Source organism: Paroedura picta, chromosome 10 (assembly GCF_049243985.1).
Source record: "Paroedura picta isolate Pp20150507F chromosome 10, Ppicta_v3.0, whole genome shotgun sequence".
Classification (NCBI taxonomy): Eukaryota; Metazoa; Chordata; class Lepidosauria; order Squamata; family Gekkonidae; genus Paroedura; species Paroedura picta.
Window position 1 is genome coordinate 43,790,850 of NC_135378.1, and position 22,052 is coordinate 43,812,901.

The window sequence follows — 22,052 nt, forward strand, 5'->3', positions numbered from 1 at the left end:
TAATCAATACTATGTGCCTCAGAAAAAAAAGCCTTCCAACCCTTTGATTCAAGAATCTGCATTCTCCCTGCCAATGAGCACTTCTTACTGGCATAAAGATTTCCTGTCTATAGCTATAGCAAGATTTGCTATGAAATGCTTACCACTAACTGGAAAGCTGAAATTTAACAGACTTCTGGATACTTTTCTAAAGGCAGATCTTTAATGGACATAAATATTCTTTGATATAAAGTGCATTACAACTTATTGGATTCTTCATTTTGATCGATACCAATGGGGCAAGCATACGAAGGACTTTTCAGAAGTGGTTCCTTGGAAATGTATTTTTGCCAATTGTGTCAAACAAGTTTCATTCTTTTATTAACTGTATTTAGACATCAATTAACTTGGGGAATAATGAGCTGTTCTTATGATATTTAGTTCAAAATGTTGTTATTCAATACATCATTTAAAAATAACTGCAGAATAATCAGTAATATTTGCTAATTGCCATATGATTATTTAAGTAACTTACAAAGCTCCCTTAAATTATACCTTTCACGATTAGAATCTGTGTCTATTTTAATATTCCATCTAATCAGACATCCATTTCCTTAGCAGATACCTAAACTTTCATAAATGATATGTTAGCCATGCCCCTTTAAGTGGTACAGCATTGAATAGAACACAGAACACCTGACAGAAGATGATTCACAGGGTGGCATTTCTGCTTTTCCATCCTACTTACTCAGACTAGATTATTTAATTCTGCAGTGAGACAAAGCAGCTTTCTTCTATGTATGTTGGAAAGACTGAAACAGGACATGGCACCCACAAAACGCACCGCCTGAAAGACCCATGGTTTCATTGGGCAGAAGTACATAGATTAATGTCATCAGATGTATAACACTGTACATGATTATTTTATTTATTTATTTGTTACATTTGTACACTGCCTTCCCCTGAGGCTCAGGGCTGTTCACATTAAACATAAAGGAACAATACATCAAATTCAGTTTTTGTATTGAATAGAAATACAGCAATGGTAATGATAATAATAACAACAGCAGAGAATAACAATTTAACAGGATAACAACCAAACAGATCCATGGTTGTTCTCATTATCTTTTACAAGATTACAGTCGAAAACAAGAAAATGTGCTAACCACTTGACATATCACAAGTCTAACTGGTTTCTGAAAACTAGCTTGCCAAATAGTTGATTTAACAGAAAAGTAATGTAAGTCAAGCAGTTACTGCGCAAGAAGTCAGACGGCTCCAGTGAGAAAACCTAAGAAGGCTTATACGCAAAGTGGCAAACACAAAGTACTTACTACAAATGCAGACTGGACAAACTCTTGGCCTAGTTACTTCCGAACAGCAATACAATCTGTGACACAAAAATTAAGAACCTAGCTGTTCCAAATTCATAAATGTGTTTGATGGAAAGTAACCTTACCTCAAAGCTCCCTAAGACGCTATTTTTAGTTCATTTAGCAACTCAGAGAAGCTGAGATGGAAAACACCCCAATCACCACATGAAATTACCATTTCAAGACAAAACAAAACCCTACACTCTTAAAATAATACCAGACTCCTAGATCTAATTATATTTATTCAACTTCTGATATTATTCCCCTGGCCTACAGAATCTCAGCTCAAATCACAAATGCAAGCTGAGACTCTCTGTGCCCACAAGGCAGACAGCTAAATTCACTGCTAAACTGGAAGAGGGAAAAACAATGCCACAAAGCAGAGATACAAACATATATATAATTTTGTTTACCAGCTCCGTGTTAATACCAAATAGGAGTATGCCATTCATAGCTAACTGTATGAACAGCAGATCTGCCCTTTCAAGTAAGAGATCAGCAGAGATAGTATTGTTGCTGCATGGCTGGCAAATGTTTGGTGCACAGAATCAGCACAGCATACCCGCCCCCCCCTTCATTTCTTTGCCTAAAACCTTCCATAATCTCACTGAACAGAGAAACAGTGGCTGACATAACAGACAGAGTTTAAATACCAGCATATCTTATACTACAGATTGCTACAGCAGTCCTCAAGGGGAAGAAAGAGAAACCTAGTTTCCTATAAATTTAGCTGCAGCCCATGTACTTTAACTAAAATGGCTGTAATAAATTCATAGTGCACCACACACCCAAGCTGTCAAGAAGGAGTTAACTGCATTAAGCACGTACAGGAACTTCAAAGCCTAGTACAAACAGCTTTCGGCTTAACTTCTCTGAAGAGTGGAAACAGCTTCCTTGATAAATTCTTCTCAGCCTAACTCTGGGCAGCCATTACTACTGAGTAGTTTATTTCACAGCTTACGTAAAAGAGACAGGTTAGGGTTTGTCTCCTTTCAAAAGACTGGCACATACCGAAGATGGAGTCACTAGCCGATGCGATCTGAAGCAGAACTAATCCGCCAATTTAAAAAGAAAAGAAACAAACGGGGGCTGGGGGGGAACACAATTGACTTGCTAGAAATGCAGCGGAGCCTGTTTTTCCCCCCTCGTATAAACTGCACATGCTGGAGGAGGTCAGTGAAATACTGCAGCATTTAAAAAGCGATTCAGAATTCCTGAGGCAGAGGCAGTCTCCCGCCCACCCCCACACACATACACATGCAGACACACACAGAAACTGATTCACAACATGCAATTGTTATACCTCTTTTATGAAACTCTCTCAGTGGAATGCTGTCTCCTCCCCCATCGTATGGTAAATAAGGATCGGACGATACTTCCATGAGCGAAAACAAATAAACAGTGGGTTTGTTAGATCAGAATGAATAACCGAGCCATTTCTTACAGAACAGCAGCAGGCTGGGAAGCTGCCATATTTGATCAGGATTTGGACAGTGTGCTGGCTTGTTGCAGCAACTCTGTTCTCCGACAATCGATGATGTCATCAAAGGGAAATTATTGCAACCTGGTTGCTACTGGCTACAATCTAGGAGTGCTTAGAGGCAGAACGGCACACTTAATCTATGAAGCCTGCCGAGCCTGAAGGAGACTAAACCTGAAGTAAAACAGAATTAACTGGTTTAGAGAATAACAGCTACACCAGCCATAAAAACTAATACTAATTTAAGGTACCGGCACAAAACAAGGCAGCCATGTTTGCCATTCAGTTTGTTTTTTTAATTTAAAAAAACTTAGGATTTCAAGCCTGAAATAGAAAACAGGCAAATGTGCTCTCTTACCTGATTCACACTGTCAGATTGTAAATACACAATGTCTACAAGTACAAAAAGCAGCTGTAACAATTTCACATAACAACTGACTTAAAAACTGGGAACATTTTTTTCCACACAAAAACGAAAGGAGAGAAGGGTGTGTCTGCCAGCCGAGTTCATCTTCGGGATAGGTCTTTAATGGTGCTAACTTAATGAGATTTGAATTGCAGTCAGTTATAGTCCTAGGCACACTTCCTAATCTTGGTGAATGCAGTGAGATTTGCTTGAGTCACTATGTGCAACATTGCCAGATCTGGGCTGAAAATTCCTGGAGACGTTGAGGGTAGAGGCTAAGAAGTGTGGAGTTGGGGGTAGAGAGGAACTTAAGTGGAGTATGGCCATAGAGTCCACCTTCCAAAGCAAGTATTTGTTCCAGGTGAATTGATCTCTTTTGTCTGGAGATCAGTTGTAATCTCAGGAGATCTCCAGCCACTACCTGGAGGCTGACAACCCTAAACAAATACCCTTTCAACCCATTTGGCTTGTGGAAGGGCTGGTGTACATTTATTTATTTTTATTATTAAATTTAGATACCGCCCCTTTCAGGATTTCCAACTCAGGACAGTTCACAGCCACATATAAAATTACAATTAGAAAACCAATTAAAACAGCTAAAATATTCCACAATCGCCCCAGCTGTGGGTAGTCTTTGCCTCTCCATCTTCCGCTTGGGGGTGGGGTAGGTGGTCTTCTTTAGGGAGGGTCCCAATACAATGATGTCAGTTTCCATCATTCACTGGCCCCAACTATCAGTCCTATAACCTGTTATTAAGGCAGTGGTGACCACCCCCTCTCACGGAAACATTAACTTTCTCTGGTACTCAAATCAGGCAGACTGCCCCCAACAGATTTAAGTAGCTAGGAAGGGCAATGATAGGCCTCAAACCTCTATCGTATCCTCAGCCTGAAAAGTATCCCTGGATGAAGCGGCATTCTGGCACCTTCTGACCTTGTCACTGCTAATGTAGAGTCAAATTTATGACATACAGAATCTTATAGGAGCAATGGGACCAAGGGACTAGCAATACAATCTTATATAGCACTCTTCTTTCACAAAGCTCAGGGAAGTGCACACTTCTCCTCCCCCCCCCCACTCCTCTACAGTATGTAGTGGTTAGTGTCAGACTAGGGCCTGAGAATGCAAGTTCAAATACTAACTCTGACATGGAAGCTTGCTAGGTAATCCCCAGAGTTAGGGGATCGGGATCCCTGATTGAGGTTCATGGCTGAAAATGGGTTTGAATCCAGAGTTCCAGCAGTCTCACATTGTGGCTCATTATTAATATGGTCTGTCTCAATGCTAAGTAGGTCTAACTTCAGGGAACCTACTAAGACAGAAAAACTATGCATCCAAATTTGCTTTAGCAAATTAATTAGCATTGGCCAGTTGCTAGAATTTTCATCTCTGTTTCTCCCTTAACCAACAAAGGATAGCACTAGATATCATATGACTGTGTGCTTCAAGTAAAGTTAAGCTCTCAGTTGAACCTCAAGACTGACATGTACAATAGTTATACAAACTGGACACCAGTAGTCAAAGTTCTATGCAGTACCTTTGTGCTGGGGTTCTATCAGTTAACTCAAGCCCCTGGACTGGATCCATACTAAATTAGTGATTTTTACTAATTCACCCTTCATGACATTCCAGAGGCTCCACTATTTTAAAAAAGCAGTATTATGTAGAGAAGGGGGCGGGGGGAGGCAGGAAAGTTCTACTGTACCACTGGAGAATTTCATCTGAACTTAGAGAGAAGTTGCCTTTCTAGATAAAGCAACTTCTCAGAGCACCAGAAACAAGACAGATATCTCTGGGCAGCTATCCATAGAAATACAGTATAAATTGTACTTATTTATGATGAATAGCAGCTAAACATGCAACTCTTGAATCCTGCGTTTCAGACTCTAAATTTATTTTCTAAAAATCATCTTTAATATGAAAAAGCTACAATTTAATAATTTCCAACATTGTAAAATCCACTGTGGCAGGTAACCTACCATGATTCAGCAATAGAACTCTCTGCTAATCCCTTCTGCACTGTATTACTGAGTTTTCAACCAACTGCTACTAAAAGTTTGATCTATGGATTCTTTGATTTCATGACTCTTCAGTCAAGCCAAAACTTAGTACGTATATAGCACAAAATAAATGAACAAAGTACCTGTTAACGAACTACAACAGCGTTAGCAGTCAGATTCCTTAACATTATTCACCAAACCTGATAGATTTCTCCATCCAGTACTCACAGGGTCATCAAGCTCCATTTACACCTAGTTTCCCTCAAGTAAACCCATCAAGCTTCTCCCAGATAACTGTTCACTTCCAGAAAACCCATCAAGTCATTTGGGGGGAGAGGAGCTAATAAACTAGCCTGCCACAGAGAGCATTTTTCTCTATAAAATATAGCAACCTGCTCCGTACTATTGTGCCTTGGATCCTCTGCACACCCCAACTTGCACGTAGGCCTTCTTTTCTTCCCATGAAACATTGGTTGTTTGCTGCTACCTTCGCAGTCCACTATATCCAAGACTGGTAAACATTGCCTTCCCCAAGCTGCTATTTCCCAACTCCTCCATGATTTCCTCTTAACTAGCCTTGTATTTGTTTTCTGTGTGTTTGTATGCGTATTTTACCCTTTTATTTTTCTTATAAAATAAAAAGAATCTAGCCAGAGAACCTACCCAGGTTTATTTTTAGATTTCTCTTGAGGGAACAAATCTTGTATACATAGCGGGAGAATCCCAGTTACCCCTCTTGTTTTGTCTCCTTGAAACTAATTTCCACCAACTAAATCGGAGACTGCATATTTGGGGAACAATAGAAGCTTCCCCTCTCTCACCCATATCTAGAATTTCAGGTTGCCAGGAGACCTATGTCTTGATTTTGGGTTATGTAGTATAGTTTCAGTAGGTACCATACATATATATATAAATAATAAAATCATCTTCAGAGTATCTTCCTTTATTTCAAAAACTCTTCACATAATGCCCAGTGCTAAATTATTCAGTATATATACGAGTGAGAACAATCTATTAGACATCTTTGCACCATTCCAATTATACAAAGTTTATATTCCCACAAAGCCCTTATCAGTATCATCCGCATAACTACATAAACTCTAGACATAGTGTCAAGAATTAGTTGAGAGGAACCCAAGTAATATGTTCCCATCCCACAAGAGTTACTATGGTAGATAAAACATGATGTGAGGGAGAGCACAGAGTCTAACAGAGAAGCAAAATGAATAAGAAGTCATCAGCTGTATTTTTTCCAAGGTGGCATACACAGAGTCCTCTGGACATCACCCATTCGTGCATTAAATGGCCTATGTACATTTCACCTTTGCATGGTTGCTGCACAAGCAAAACCAAACACTGGGAACAACAAGGCTTGATAAAGCTTTGCTAAAAACACATAATTAAGAATATGATCTGACAGGCAGACTGACTTTCCACACTTGAAAAAAGGATGGCTAGTTCTCAGCCAGCTCTGAAATCTAACACACAAATCTAACACTCTGTGCTTGCACTTGAAAGCTCACGCCTTGAATATATCTTTGTTGGTCTTAAAGGTGCCAATGGACTCTGATTTTTTGCTGTGCTGCTTCAGACCAACACAGCTACCCACTTGAATCTAGCACAACGATAGTGTTTCTCTCCTATAGAACAGCTTACCTCTGTTTGCATATTTCGGTAAGTCCTATTACTTAACTTCAACAAAAATTGTTTGAGTGACCTGTTAGCACGAAGTTGATTGAGATTTAAGTTTCAATGTAAAATCATTGTGATTTTATCTGACAGATCCACACAGTTCTAACATTACAGTTAGACAAATATGGTGCCTCCCTAATCTTCTGAGACATCATTTTTCTTCACAAGATTGATTTAATAGCTCAGGTATGTACCTTATTTACTTGATTTCATCTTAATATTGTGTTCTTTGAAGTACCCCAACCATGTATTTTCTTTCTGGGGAGGTTTCAAATATAAAAGCAATTCTTCTCTTTCTCATTTTCCCTGACAGTACTTCCCTAAGCAGAGTAACTTCCTTCTATCAAAATTAATCCTTTTAGAAGGATGGAACTCTGCCTTGCAGTGGCAACAGAAATATTCTCAAATGGATCCTAATTCTGTCAGGTGGATCAATAACTGGTTGAGAGATCATATCCAGAGGGTACTTGTTAATGGTTCAGCATCTTCTTGGAAAAGAGTGACAAGTGGACAAGGATCTGTCCTGGGGCCTGTATTGTTCAACATATTTATAAATGATTTGTATGAGGGATTAGAGGGGATATTTATTAAATTTGCAGACAATACTAAACGGGAAGGGGTAGCAAACACAACAGATGACAAAATCAGAATACAAATGATCTTGATAGGCTCGAGAAACGGGCTAAACTAAAGTTCTGCATTTAGGTAGGAAAAGCCAAATACATCAATATAAGATGGGGGAGACTTGTCTTGGCAGTAGCATGTGCAGAAAGGATCTAGGAGTCTTAGTAGACCATACATTGAACATGAGTCAGCAGTGTGACTTGGTGGCTAAGAAGGCAAATGGGATTTGGGGCTGTATCAAACGGAGTATAGCGTCCAGATCACGGGAGGTGATGGTACCGCTGTACTCTGCTCTGGTTCGGCCTCACTTGGAGTACTGTGTTCAGTTTTGGGCACCCCAGTTGAAGAGGGACGTAGACAAACTGGATCGTGTCCACAGGAGGGCAACAAAGATGGTGAGGGGTTTGGAGACCGAGACGTATGAAGAAAGGTTAGGAGAGCTTGGTCTGTTTAACCTAGAGAGGAGACAACTGAGAGGGGATTTGATAACCATCTTCAAGTATTTAAAAGGGTGCCTTATAGAGGATGGAGCAGAGTTATTCTCTCTTGCCCCAGAGGGACAGTCCAGAACCAATGGGATGAAATTATTTCAAAAGAAATTCTGTCTAAACATCAGGAAGAAGTTCCTGACAGAGAGGTTTCTCAGCAGAACAAGCTTCCTCGGGAGGTGGTGGTTCTCCATCTTTGGAAATTTTTAAACAGAGGCTAGATAGCCATCTGATGGAGAGACTGATTCTGTGAAGGCTCAAGGGGGTGGCAGGTTACATTAGATGAGTGATAGGGATGTGAGTGTCCTGCATAGTGAGTGAAGGGGGTTGGACTAGATGACCCATGAGGTACCTTCCAACTATTATTCTATGGTTCTATGTTCTTGTCCTTCATGGGAAAACCTAAGAAATGCTGACCAATAGAAAATGGAGAAATTTCCCCCCCTAAAAGGTAGTTCAGAAAATCCTGAGAAAAACCAAGGAACTTCAGAAAAACCTCAAATTACCTGAAATGGAAAAGACTGAGGAACTCAAATATAGTTCCTACATTTATGTATTGCACCAAAATTAGAAGACAAAGCAGGTGGCTAGATGCTCAACCCTCTGATATAGCCTCAGAACAATCTGTGGGGAGAAGTCTGAGGTTCAACTACACACAGCATTCAACTCCAACATGGGGAAATGTGGAAATATTCGTAAGACGATTCCTGCTGGAGAAGACCATTCCATATTTTGGTCACACAGTCGCCAACCAGCCATCTCTAGGAAGCCCAGAAGCAGGATGACTGCAACAGCATTCTCCCATCCATAATCCCCAGTAATTGATATAAAGGGGCAAAGTGCCTCTGGTACTGGAAGGAGGAGTTATCCATCATGCTGAATCATTACTGATAGCCCAGTTCTCCATGTATTTGTCCACTCCCCTTTTAAAGTTTTCCAGGTTGGCAACCATTAACACATACTGTGGCAACGAGTTCCACAATTTATCTATATGCTGAGTGAAGTACTTCCTTTTGTCTGTCTTGAATCTACCACCTTTCAGCTTCAGAGGGCTGAAGTATGATGAAAGAGGGGGAAAGCTTCTCCCCATCCACCCAACACAGGGAATAAATGCACAAAGACTACTTGAATACTACAATAAAACAAAACATGGCATTGAAAGCTTTTAGATTAAGAATCTCTTCTTAATAAGCTAAAGAATCATACACAGTATTAAATGAACCTCTTCAATATCGGGTATGTTTCTTTAGCTTATTTCCTGTGCCTGCTGCATTATCTATATTGCAGTTCTGTTTGTCCCCAATATACCACTAACAATATACATCATCCATACTTTCTCAAAGCCCAATCTTTCAGGATGCACATACATCATGAAATATCACAAAAGCAGGAATTTACTGACTTACCGACAGATGCATCACCATCTAACAAATTGTCATCTTCAGAGGTCTGAAAGTCCATGATAACCCCGGCTCCATCTAGAAGTTCCTCATCACTGCTTGCACTTGTTATGCTATTGTAGCTATTTCGGTAGTATCCTCTATGGAACAGCTGCTCGGACTCCATTTAGCTGCTTTTATAACCTAAGAGGATATTCCATGTTAGTGCCTTCCAAATACATAAAAAAAGGTGAAATTTACTGAAAGGATAAGAAAGTTGCCTTCATTAGGAAGAAGAGTTCACAGATATGTCCAGTATTTGCTGGCGTATAAAACTACTTCCCCCCCCCTGAAAAACATGCCTCCAAGTGGGGGGGTTGTCCTATACGCCGGGTACACTTCAGTTGGGATAGACATAGCTGCCCATAGTGGCCCATAGTACTGTAATGTAATGTAACAAACTCTATATTTTGAGTGGAAATGTTGGGGGGTCGTCTTATATGCCCAGTCGTTTTATACGCCGGCAAATACAGTAAGTATCGTCCACTAAATTCTTCAACAACAGCTACTCCAGATCTTTATATTCAGACTGACTTCTGAAAATTCAATTCCATCTGAGGGTTTAGTCCAATCTTTAGCACCAGTAGTAAGAGAACTACAAAACTGTTTCTCCACTAAAAGACACTGGAAATTATAGTACCACTCTCTCTTTATTAAATGCATTTAAGGGAAATACATTTAGATAGGATGAAGAATGTATCAGTTTACTCAGTTTAAAGAAGTGCTCCAAGTTCAAAGCGTTCCCATTCATAAGTGAGGCTGCCAAAGCAGACTTAACAGAAAGTTTTCCATGAAAGGAGCTCTCTTGGTAGAATAGGAAGGATATATGAAACACATTATGCCTATGCCTCCAAAAGAGCTCTACGCTCATCCACCACCAACTGGCTAATGGTTCCTGGCCTTAAAGAAGTCTGCCTGGCCTCGACCAGGGCCAGAGCATTCTCTGTTCTGGCCCCCACCTGGTGGAATGAGCTCCTGGAGGAGATCAGGGCCCTGATGGAGCTTAAACAGTTCCGCAGGGCCTGCAAAAAGGAGCTCTTCCGCCAGGCATTTGGTTGGAACCAGGCACAACCAACAGCGACTGAAGGGCCCCTGCTCCCCTCCCTCCCAGAACTCCACCAGAGTGCTCTGGACCAGTTTGCACTGTTGCATTGTTTACACCAGGGGTAGTCAAACTGCGGCCCTCCAGATGTCCATGGACTACAATTCCCCTGAGCCCCTGCCAGCAAACACTATGCCCTAGAGAGCATTTGCTAGCAGGGGCTCAGGGGAATTGTAGTCCATGGACATCTGGAGGGCCGCAGTTTGACTACCCCTGGTTTAAACTGTTTATATTGTTACAACTATCAGTTATTAATATTATTGTATGGTTATTCATATGTTTCATGTATTGTTCATATGTTCCATGTAAACCGCCCTGAACCTCCGGGGAGGGCGGTATATAAATATAAATAAATAATTAAATAAACAAATAAAAATAATTAAAGGGGTGAGTAAGTAATTTATTCACATCCATAAACCTTCTTGCTCCAATATTTCTTCTGTACCCTGGCCAATTTAAATCTGATTTGCTATTTCCTAGCACTCCAAATGGAGAAAAATATGACAAGGTGTTTATTCCTACCAGTATACAGCATTGTTCTTATTCCACAAAAACACACCACACAAACTTTGAGGTTGAATCCACTACAAACATACATGCAAAGGGAAAATACTTCCACATGCAAGTGCCTGGGGAAGATGTCATCCTCCCCTTACTGTTTATGGCAAGAGTGGCCACCCTGTGGCTCTCCAGAGGACTATGGACGACAATTCCCATGAGCTCCTAGTTTATGAGGTACCACTGCAGAGTTAAAAGTGGAGAAGAGACTGTCCAGGCCTTCTTCCTAGCACTAAGGAACTCTTAGAAAAATGTTGCCTGGTAGTCACTCCCACCAAGCGATCAAGAACAGCACAAGACAAGAGAGAAACACTTGCTGCTGCTCATTGGATAGTGGAAGCACCCTTCCTGAGTGTAATGGGTCAGAGCCAGTCTTTGGGTTCCTTAAAGCCAGTCCTTGGGTTCCTCCTTTTCACAGTTTATATATATATTCCTGGAAAATGGAGGTTTCCCCAGATTTGTAGACATATTTCTCCATCACACTGTGTATGATTTTTTAGCTTTTTCATTTCACATACTTCTGTATTATTTACATTGTATTCCAAGTTGAAAAGCAATATAGATAATACAGCAGGTGCGTGTAATAAGCTAAATAATCATATCCTGGGTTTTGTCCACTGCCTTTCTCTCTTGGATTCAAGGTGGGTTATAACAGTGGTCTGCAACCTTTTACAGGCTGCGGACCGGCGGCGGCGGGGAGGACGATCGCCCGGCTGCATGGCTGGGTATGCGCGCCTGCGCCATGCGTGGCCGAATATGTATGAAAGTGCCGCACATGCGCGAAAGTGCCGTGCATACACATTTTCAGCCATGCATGCGCGGCCCTGCTTCCCTCTCCCCTCCCCCCCACAAAAAGAAGCTTGACGGGCCGCAAGCTAATTGGCTGCTTTTGGGGCTGATTTGCTTGCGGCCTGAGAAGTTTCTTACTGGGGGGGGGGGGAAGAGGGAGCCGCGGCCCGATGCCAGGGCCTTCCAGCCCAGCACCGGGCCACGGCCCGGTGGTTGGGGACCACCAGGTTATAACATGTTGAATTAATACAGTCAGCAGGATGGGACCTTCAGTGAACAATGCAACAGAAATTAGGGTTGTTGAACTAACCATAAGCCTAAAAACTAAACTGAAGCAAACTAAAGTATTAGCATGACTCATTAAATGATTCAAAAGTTACATAGTAGTCCCAGTAAGCAATATTCTGTAGCAAAGACCAGTGGTCCGCAACCTTTCTAAGGCTGTGGACCGGCAGTGGTGGGGAGGGCGATCGCACGGCAGGTCTGTACATGTGCGTTTGCGCCATGCATGGCCGCAAACACGCATGCACGGACCTGCCGCACATGCACACATTAATTTGCGGCCACGCATGGTGCAAACGCGCATGCGCGGACCTGCTTCCCTCTCCCCACCCCACAAAACGAAGCTTGCTGGGCTGCAAGCTAATCGGCCGCTTTTGCTGCCGATTTGCTTGCGGCCTGGGAAGTTTCTTACTGCAAGGGGGACGGGGAGAGGGAGCCGCGGCCCGGTGCTGGGGCCTTTGCGACCCCGGCACCGGGCCGCAGCCCGGTGGTTGGGGACCACTGGCATAGACCACAGTCCGTAATAATTTATCCATATAACTTTATGGAACATTATCACCTTGCGATTCTATTTACTGCACAGAAAAGCCCTCTTGAATAATTCAGTTTTGTGTAGTTTGAGAAAAGCCAGGAGAGTAGGAGCCTTCCTGACGTCCTCAGGCAGGGCATTCTCTACACTGGGGGCCACAACTGACAAGGCATATGTATGGATACTTGTTGATTTTGCTCATTTGCTGGTAGGCACTCACTGCTCTGATGTGTGAATATCAGATCTGCCCTGATTTGTTTTTCTGTAGGGATGATTTTTAAGTAGTCGATGGATAAACACCACTTTGAGTAGTAAAGGAAAGGTGCCCTGAGAGTGACTGGTTTTTTTATAGGTACTTAAAGTTTGTTGATGTAGTGCTTATATACTTTTAGTAACCAAGATGGTCAAGAATTTAGAGTACATGGCTTTCACAAATCTTAACATCCATCATGGATACTGGGACAACATGATCCATGAATAGAGCAGGTGACGTGTTAGTCCTGCCTTCTGGTGCACCAATGTCACAACTCAAAGGGTGTTTTCTCAATACTTTATCATCAAAACAGTAAATGTATCACCGAGGCAATAAAGGCTCAGATTTTGGTGGTAGCAGCTGCTGGCTACTACTAACAATTGAGATGGTTGTGCATTAACTGGGACTATGGTAGCAGAGTAATAGAAGAGATTCAAATGGGTAGCTGTGTTAGTCTGAAGTAGCACAATAAAATCAGAGTCCAGTAACACTTTTAAGACCAACAAAGATTTATTCAGGGAGTGAGCTTTCGAGTGCAAGCACTCTTCGTCAGACTATGAACTCCTTACATCAGTGGTCCCCAACCTTTTTACCACTGGGGACCGGTCAACGATTGACAATTTTACTGAAGCCCAGGGGGGGTAGTCTTTTGCCGAGGGATGTCGCCGCCACAGCCGGAGCCCCTGCTCCACTTGCTTTCCCGCCGGTGCCCCTGACTTCCTACCACTCGCTGGGGGGCGCTGCCAGCAGCAGATGCGCAGTGCTATGCCAAGGGGGAGCCCCAGCCAAGGCGGCCACTGGAGAGCACTAAAGGTGAGCTGGGGCAGAGTGGCAGAGCAGCCCCCGAGGCACCAGCCGAGGAGGAAGACAAGGAGGAGCCACAGCCCGGTACCAACTATTCGGCGGACTGATACCGGTCTCCAGACCGGAGGTTGGGGACCACTGCCCTACTGTCAAGTAGAAGACGAGTTTTTCTACTCCACTTTTCTCTGCCCTATGGATTCTCAAAGTGACTTACAATCATCTTTCCCTTCCTGTCTCCACAACAGTCACCTTGTGAGGTAGATTGGGCTGAGAGAATTCTGAGAACTGTGACTAGTCCAAGGTCACCTAGCAGACCATGTGGAGGAGTGGCAAATCAATCCTGGATCTCCAGATTCGAGTGTGCTGTTCTTAACCACTACACCTCACTGACTCTAATGCGGATTTGCCAGTGTCACCATTCTTTCATAAGCGCATGAGTCTATTGTGCATATTTTTTAATCCACACACTGGTTCAAGGATTAGAATTACATATATCATTGTGATTCATATAATGGATGACTTTAATGCAAAAGTTGACACACAAGCAGAGAGAGACATTGCTGGCCACTTGGGACTTGGAGAAAGGAATGATGCAGATGATCGTCTGCCACAATTCTCTCATGAAAATCAGTTTTCCATCATGGACACTTGGTTCAAACAGCATAGACATTGCCTACACACTTGGACATCACCTAATGGACTACACAGGAATCAAATGGACCATATCTGTAGATGACAGTGGTCTAATTCAATATTTGCTGTAAAAACATATCCAGGTGCTGATTGCGGTTCAGATCATTAACTGTTAGTGACTAATATAAAAACAAAACTCCACGACAGTAAGAGAACATCAAGGTTAAGGAAGTTTGATGTAAATAAAATTCCATTCACATATGCAGCAGAGGTGAAAAATCAATTTCAACTATAGGACACAACAGAGAAGATGCCTGATGAACTATGGTAGGAAATTCAATCAACTGTTGTTGAAACAGCAGTTAAACACATAATGTACAAGAAGCCAGAAAAAAAATCAAAATACTTCTCAGATGCAAAAGTATAAGAATAGCTGAATGTAGAAAAGCAGCAAAAGCTGCAGGCAAAAGGGAGGAAGCATGAAAATTAAATTTGTATTTTCATAGGGCAGCAAGAATAGACAGTGAAACTTAATGGAATCAGAAATGCAAGCAGTTAGAAGTTTAGAAAAAGGGACACATGAGAAATGCTTTTGCACAAGTAAAGAGGTTCCAAATGCCATTTTCTGCTTGCAAAAGTACTATCAAAGATAGCAATGGAAGGAACTGATTGATCAAGAGAGCATCAAGAACAGGTGGCGGGAATACACAGAAGCACCATACACACGCAGAATGGAAGTTTTCTCTCTTCAAAATGAAAAAGAAATAGAAATAGAACTTGAACTGCCCATTCTTAAGGAGGAAGTCAAGCAAGCCGTTGAGTCTTCCATGCATTGACATCATATTCGTGGAACTGCTGAGATGTGTACTAATTAAAATCATTACAGCCTTGTGCCAGAAAATCTGGAAAACTAATAACTGGCCAAAGGAATGGGAACTATCAGTGTTCATCCCACTACCAAAAATGGGGGACTAAAAAAACTGCTCCAGTTACTGTACAATAGCCCTCATTTCTCATGCTGGTAAGATCCTGCTCAAAATCATACAACAACACATAGCAACAACCATTGAGAATTACCAAATGTTCAAGCTGACTTTCAAAGGGGGCATGGCACTCGCGATCACATAGCAAAACCGCGCTGGATTTTGGAAAAGTCACAGGAATATTAGGAGGATGCTCTATTGACTACAAGAAAGCTTTTGATTGTGTTGATCACAACTAATTGTAAGAAGCCCTGCAAAATTTGGGGGTGGCAGTGCTTTTGATCAAACTGATGCAGTCGCTCTATGCAAACCAAGAAGTCATTGTACATATATTATTATTATTATTATTATTATTATTATTATTATTATTAGATTTATAGCCCGCCACTCCTTTGCGGCGGGCTCACCACTTGGTGACACAAACTGGTTCACAATAGAGAAAGGAGTGAGCCAGAGTTGTATTATTTCCCCCTTCCTGATTAATTTGTATGCTGAGATCATTATGAGATTGAATGTAAGTAATCAAGATTGGAAGAAGGAATATAAATAACATTTGGTATGCTGATGACACTACTGTCAGAAACTAGGGAAGGCCTAGAAGTGCTGATTACAAAGGTCAGTGAAGTAAGTAAGAAATCTGGCCGTTTCTTAAACACTAAAAAAATACAAAAATAAGGACCACTGCAAAAAAAATAACCATGTCACAATAACACCTGAATTGCTCTGGCTTGATCAGCAATGATGAGCTATAACCAAACATGAAAAAAACAAGGACATAGGGCTACCAAATGTAGATCATTGTAGTTTATCATATTTCCAATAGCCACTTATGGCTGTGAAAGTTGGATAATGAAAAATATCAGACAAGAGAAAAATCGATTGATTTGAACCCTGATGTTGGACAAGGCTTCTACGGGTTCCATGGGCAGCAAACTAACAACCAAGGAAATACTACAGCGCATAAAATCTGATATATCATTGGTATGCAAAATTACAAAACTCCAGCTCACTTACTTTGGCTATATCATGCGATCCAACTCAATGGAGAAAGCAATTATGCTAGGATTAGTCAGTGGAAAAAGGAAACCAGACTGACAGAGGACACGGTGGTTGGATGCAATTGGGATAGACACTGGCCAGAACACTGTATGGCTAAAGGGGGAGGTGCGGGATCTGGGATCATAGCAGCAGCTGTGCCATGGGATCGCCAAGAGTCAGACTCAACTGAATGGCTGACAACAACAACATATGATTGAAGCCCTTCTTGTATAAGAACATAATTTACAGCAGCATAGTACCTTTACATTTAGTGAAGAAAACAACAATCTAAATATTAAGTCACATAATTATATGTGTGACATATGTATGGTGGTGTTCAAGTTTTATTTCTCTTTTCTCCATCCATAAAAAGTTGGAGTAGATTTAGGTTACAAAGTACTTTATATAATCAAGAAAACTGCATATTAATTCAAATACGGCTCATCTTCATTATCTCTGTGTTTTATATCAAAGTAAAAAGAGTTGTTTTACCTTAAATTATGTCTGTATCACTGGAAATACATTGAATTCAATTCCCCAGCTCTTAAGTCCTTAAGTGAAAATCAGCTATTCTATTTCTACATAAACTCAACTCATGCTCTCTAGTCATATGATTCTTAAAAACTACAGTTGTATCATTATGGAAGAATCTTAGAAATGCCTAAGGGCAGAATACACAATAAAAAGGATTATAACATTAGTAGGAAGAAAGGATGTTTAGTAGACAAAATTGAGGGAGAGAGTTCCCCTGTTTATCATTAGCTAATATTGTACCTTACACAAGGATAATCATAGTTACTAGAATAAGTAAAAAACCCTGTCTCAAAGCATTTCACTTACTCCAAAAGAGAAAATATTTCTATGGAAAAACCGGGAGGGAAAAGTCCTTAGAAAAGAACAGGGGTGATGTGTGTATGGGGGGGGGGGGGCAGCAAGACTTTGATATCTCCAATCACATTGAGAAGCTACTCCCTACTACAAAGCAGAGTGTGAAATAGGTCCCCCTCTCCTAATTTGCCCAAAATATACATTTACTTAATGTCTATCTCTCACTGAAGTTCTGCCACTCTCACTGTAGTGGCAGAACTTCAAGATTAACAGGCATCCCTGAGTACTAAAGTAACCATGTGTCAGTCACTGCTACTGAATAATTCAACACCGAAAGGGCCATGCACCTTTTCTACTAGATCTATAGTACAAAACAAACAAACAAAAAAACCCAGCACTGACATCTTGCTAGATGTTTTAAAGGTACCACAGCGCTATTACTATCAACAGGGTTTCTTGCCCTGTCCTATGTCAAGACTTAAAGAAAAGTGCCTTCTTCATGTTGCCTTCCGATGAGGGGAGCCCAGTTATAGAGCCCTGCAAAAAACCCAGGCCGCACACCCTCTACCCTTTAAGAAATATTTCTCTCCCCAAACAGGCTCGAGATGATGGCGATCTTGCATTTAGAAACTGCCTCCCGCCTCTGTAAGACGGCTGCTTGGGCGGACTCATTCAACATGGACCCCCGACGCCCAGGTGCCTCCAAACCTTTCCTGCGGGCGGGCGGGGGCCGGGGAGGCACCAAGCAAGGGGCACCCGGGAGCATCCAAGGAGAGGGGCGCTGGGCGCAGGAGAACACTCCGCCTGACCGAAGTCCGGCGGAGGCGGTGAGCATCCCGACAGGCAACTCCTCCATGAGGGCGGTCTCACCCAGCCTCTGCCCTTCCCTTCCCTTCCCCTCGCCATCCCCGCAGAGCCGCTTCACCCCCACGCCGCCCTGCCATCAGGCCACCGGGGCGAGGCCGAAGCCAGCCCCCTCTTCCCTCCCGAGGCATCGCCGCCCAGGGTGTCGAGCGCCCCGGGCGAAACCCGCCCTACCTGGCCGTGTGGCGCCGCCTGGTGATCCCCGGAGAGGAGCTCGCACATCCTCCTGCCGCCGAGCCGGGCGGAGAGGCCTGGTCCCTGCGGGAGGGGAGGCGTCGAGAGAGAGAGAGGGAGGGAGGGACGAGGGGAGACGCGGGATAAACAGCCGCGCGGTCCCTCCACCCATCCACCCTCAAGGTGCGGCCGGCACCCAGCAGCCCCAAGGTGCGCCGCCCCGCCCGCCTCGGCGAGGTGCGAGTGGCGTAAACGCTCCACCACACCACGCAGCCGCACTGAAAGGGCCCAAGGATGTTTTGCATCCCACATTCCCAGCGAACCACGGAAAGCCTATTCGGGGGGGGGGGGGGGCAGTGTTTGAGGTTTTGGCTGCTGCCCGCGGCCAAGTGATGAGCGCCACAGGCTGCGATTCGCCCACAGTACAGACAGCAGGTGTGCATAGGATGGGGCTGAAATATTTTTACACATACTTATATACAAATATTGTGTGTAAAATATAAATGCAAGCTGTAAAATAGAGAATACAGCACCCAAACTTTCTACATCTTAATGGAGGAGGGGGAGTACAAGGCATGTCCTTCCAAACCACACACACACACTAGATAAGACCACACAAAACCACTGAAATCACAGTTCACATCCAAGAATTATGCAGGTCCTGTGCTTTTTGTCACTCCTAATACATGAACTTTGGAACACCACAGAGATTCTCAGGGATTTTTGCAGTTTTTAAATGAATCCTTTTAGAACTCACTATTGACTCACATCATACCTATTTTTTCAGACAGCACCACACAAATACGGATCAAGTAGTTCATAGTGCAAAACATATGTTCCCAGGATTCCTATAAGGAAGACACAAATATCCACAACCAAAGCATACATCTATCTGCAGAGTACAACTCCAGCACTGGAATTTCTGTGACACACTGTCTTCTGATGCTTAGTTCAAATCCTGATATTTATATGCAATCACTCCAAAAATGTTGTCTGATCATGGCTCATGTTTACATGACACTTTAGAAATCTGGTATTTCAGAATGCTGTTAAAACAAAATGGAGTTCTCAGGGCCAGGGCCAAATAATTTTTAAAGACACTCCGAAATGGAATTATCTAATTTCAGCCACATACACTTGAGCACAGATCTTATTCCAATATTCACAGATGCACTCACATATCAAATGTAGTGCAAAATCCTTGATTTCAGGAAGAGATCATAAAGTCTAGAAATAAAAATCCCAAGAGTAAACCCAACTGAATCAAATGTGGTTTATATCTGAGAAGACCTGCTCAGAATTGTTCCCTTACAGTGTAATCCTTCTCTATCCACTGAACTCACTGGCCTTAAACAGTATTTAGGAGTCCACGTGACTTTATAAAATCAAATGGAGGGGGGGAGGGATTCTTTTAGTCCATAATCTTAACGTCTCACCTTGAAAGCATCCTGAGTGGACATCTGACAGATACACAGATATAAAACCACGCAGAATTCAGGTTGAATCCTTGGCCTTCTGGGAAGATCCGGTTAAAAAAATACAAAACTCTGTAGCTGATCAAGTTATCAGTAGCACAAAATAGAACACAAAGACTGCAATCCTAAAAACTTTCCTGGTTTAAGCCCAATTGAATAAAGAGTCTTACTTCTGAGTAGGCCTGTTTAGAACAAGAAGAGTAGAAAACGCAGCAGTCATGTTTAAATTATAAATCAAAATTATAGTTTCTGCTGGGGGGGTTGTTATAAATTGTGGGATTGCGCGTAGAAATCAGGAGGATCTATACCTCAAATCCATATTTTTGAACTAAGGCAAAAATCCCACTACACTGGATGTGTGTTTTGATGACTCGGCCCATGATAGTGCAGTTTGAGGATTCAGTGTAAAAAATCATGATGCAGTACAACAGATATTGAAATCCTGAGTTAGATTCTATCCAAAAAGGAAACAGATTCATGAAAAATATGTATCAAGTCTAAACACACCTCTGACTACAGAGAGGCTAATGGGTAAGAAAAAGACTATATGGGACTTCCAAATATGCATAACCAGGCAGCACTATTGACCTGGTATGTGGACTTCTCATCAGCAGACAACTATGAACACCGCAAAAAAAATAAATAAAAAAAACCGGTGGCGGTGGTGGTGATGAATCAGGTTGGCCATCAGGCTAATGATATGGCATCGTGGAAGCCACACATTGGTGTTAGATCGTTATATGTGGTCTTTTTAGGCACACCCAAAAAAAAGGGACAATGGGCCGTATCACTCCTATTTTTAATATATATATATTTATTACACTTCCCCCTATAAAACTCTCTGTAAGCTGGGGAACGGTAGAGGACAGGAAGGCCTGGAGCAGGGGTAGTCAAACTGCGGCCCTCCAGATGTCCATGGACTACAATTCCCATGAGCCCCTGCCAGTGTTCTCTGGCAGGGACTGATGGGAATTGTAGTCCATGTACATCTGGAGGGTCGCAATTTGACTACCCAGGAGGATCATTGTACATGGGGTCGCGATGGGTCGGACACGACTTCGCACCTAACAACAAAACCTCAATACATCATAAGGACACCAGGTTGAGAAGCCCCAGGCTCGCAGTGTATAGCGAAGATGCTACTTATGGTGGGGGGCGCAGCCCCTCTCTGTGCAGCACGAAGTGGCGCAGTCCGTCCTGGCCCCTCCTTCCGCTGCACGTGGCGACCACGCGATAGGGCGGAGAGAGCGCTAACGACACGTTGGCAGGGGTTCATGGTAACTGTAGTCCACGTACATCTGGCGAACCAGTGCTGCCAGCCCTGCTAGAGAGAGAGACACCAAGACGAACGAGCGTAACGTCGCCACGCAGGCCTCCTAGCCGCCAACCACACGAGTCCGACTCGGCGCCCCGCCCTCCGGCCCTGCCTCTCGTAATGCCGGGCACGTCGGTCACGCGGTCTCCCCGCCCGTTGCCAGGGTGAACCTGTAAGCCATCGGCACAACACGGCCCGCGAGGTGCATCCGAACATGCGGTCCGCCTTTTGCCCAATAGCAGCCCGACGTTTTGCTCGCCAGCCTCTAGCGACGCGGGAGGGGCGGGGCTGCAGGTTGGGCTAGGTTGAAGCTGCAGGAAAAGGGTGAGGGGAGAGCAGGGATGGGTGGAAGGAATTCGTCAGCGGCTGCCTAGATAGGGGGGGAGGGGGCGCCTCAAGGGCCTGGCGCTTCCTGACTTGGCCGTCTTATCGGGAGGCCGCCCTCACTTGGCCGTTCCCGGGCTCGAGGCTGCTACTTTCGCGGCTGTCCCCGCGTAAGTTACCTCGCCTGACGCCTTGTTGCCTTTGCCGGTGTTGCGGGGAGGGGCGTGTCGAGGCGGCGGCGATGTCGTGGGGGAGGCTTCTTCCCGGAGGGTGCGGGTGCCGCAGGGCCCCTCTCCCGATCAGGGGTCCCCTAGCTGCTCTTTGAGACGCGAATTGCCGCCGCGGCTTGGAGGTCCTGGTGACGCTGACGGGTTTCAGCTTTGCAAAGAGACCCGGCAGCTAGATCCCACTTTCCCGTGAGCTCTGAAAGGGGATAAACAGATGCAAAAGTGTAAAGAGTATTGGTACCTCGTAAATACCCAGTTTCGCTTGCGGCGCTTCATTGCTCTTCTTCAAAGTGCTGAGAAGTTTTTCTTATTTGCTCCTCTTTTTGTCCTATGACGATTTTCTGTTTATTAGCTACCTGTGTTTCATTCGAGGCAGTTCAAGTGCCTTGCAA

At 43.4% G+C, this 22,052-nt stretch overlaps 2 protein-coding genes across 20 annotated transcripts in view; one reads left to right on the top strand and one right to left on the bottom strand.

The window, feature by feature from the left end:
• CLCN3 (chloride voltage-gated channel 3) overlaps positions 1-19,773 on the bottom strand; it is a 69,234-nt gene extending 49,461 nt beyond the window's left edge. For 2 of the 11 annotated variants that reach the window (XM_077353625.1, XM_077353620.1), the window contains exon 1: positions 2,656-2,894. In XM_077353625.1, coding sequence (XP_077209740.1) covers positions 2,656-2,734 — 79 coding nt within the window. In that variant the 5' untranslated portion in view covers positions 2,735-2,894. Of the gene's footprint in view, positions 1-1,765; positions 1,788-2,180; positions 2,201-2,363; positions 2,493-2,655; positions 2,895-9,449; positions 9,627-17,989; positions 18,008-18,319; positions 18,574-19,755 lie in introns of those variants that run through there. The other 9 variants (XM_077353615.1, XM_077353614.1, XM_077353619.1 and 6 more) reach the window with 9 other exon arrangements.
• Positions 19,774-21,279: 1,506 nt separating this feature from the next.
• Positions 21,280-22,052, top strand: part of NEK1 (NIMA related kinase 1) — a 43,836-nt gene continuing 43,063 nt past the window's right edge. For 8 of the 9 annotated variants that reach the window (XM_077353604.1, XM_077353610.1, XM_077353607.1 and 5 more), the window contains exon 1: positions 21,440-21,603. The gene's annotated coding sequence lies outside the window, so the exon portion shown is untranslated. The other variant, XM_077353605.1, reaches the window with a different exon arrangement.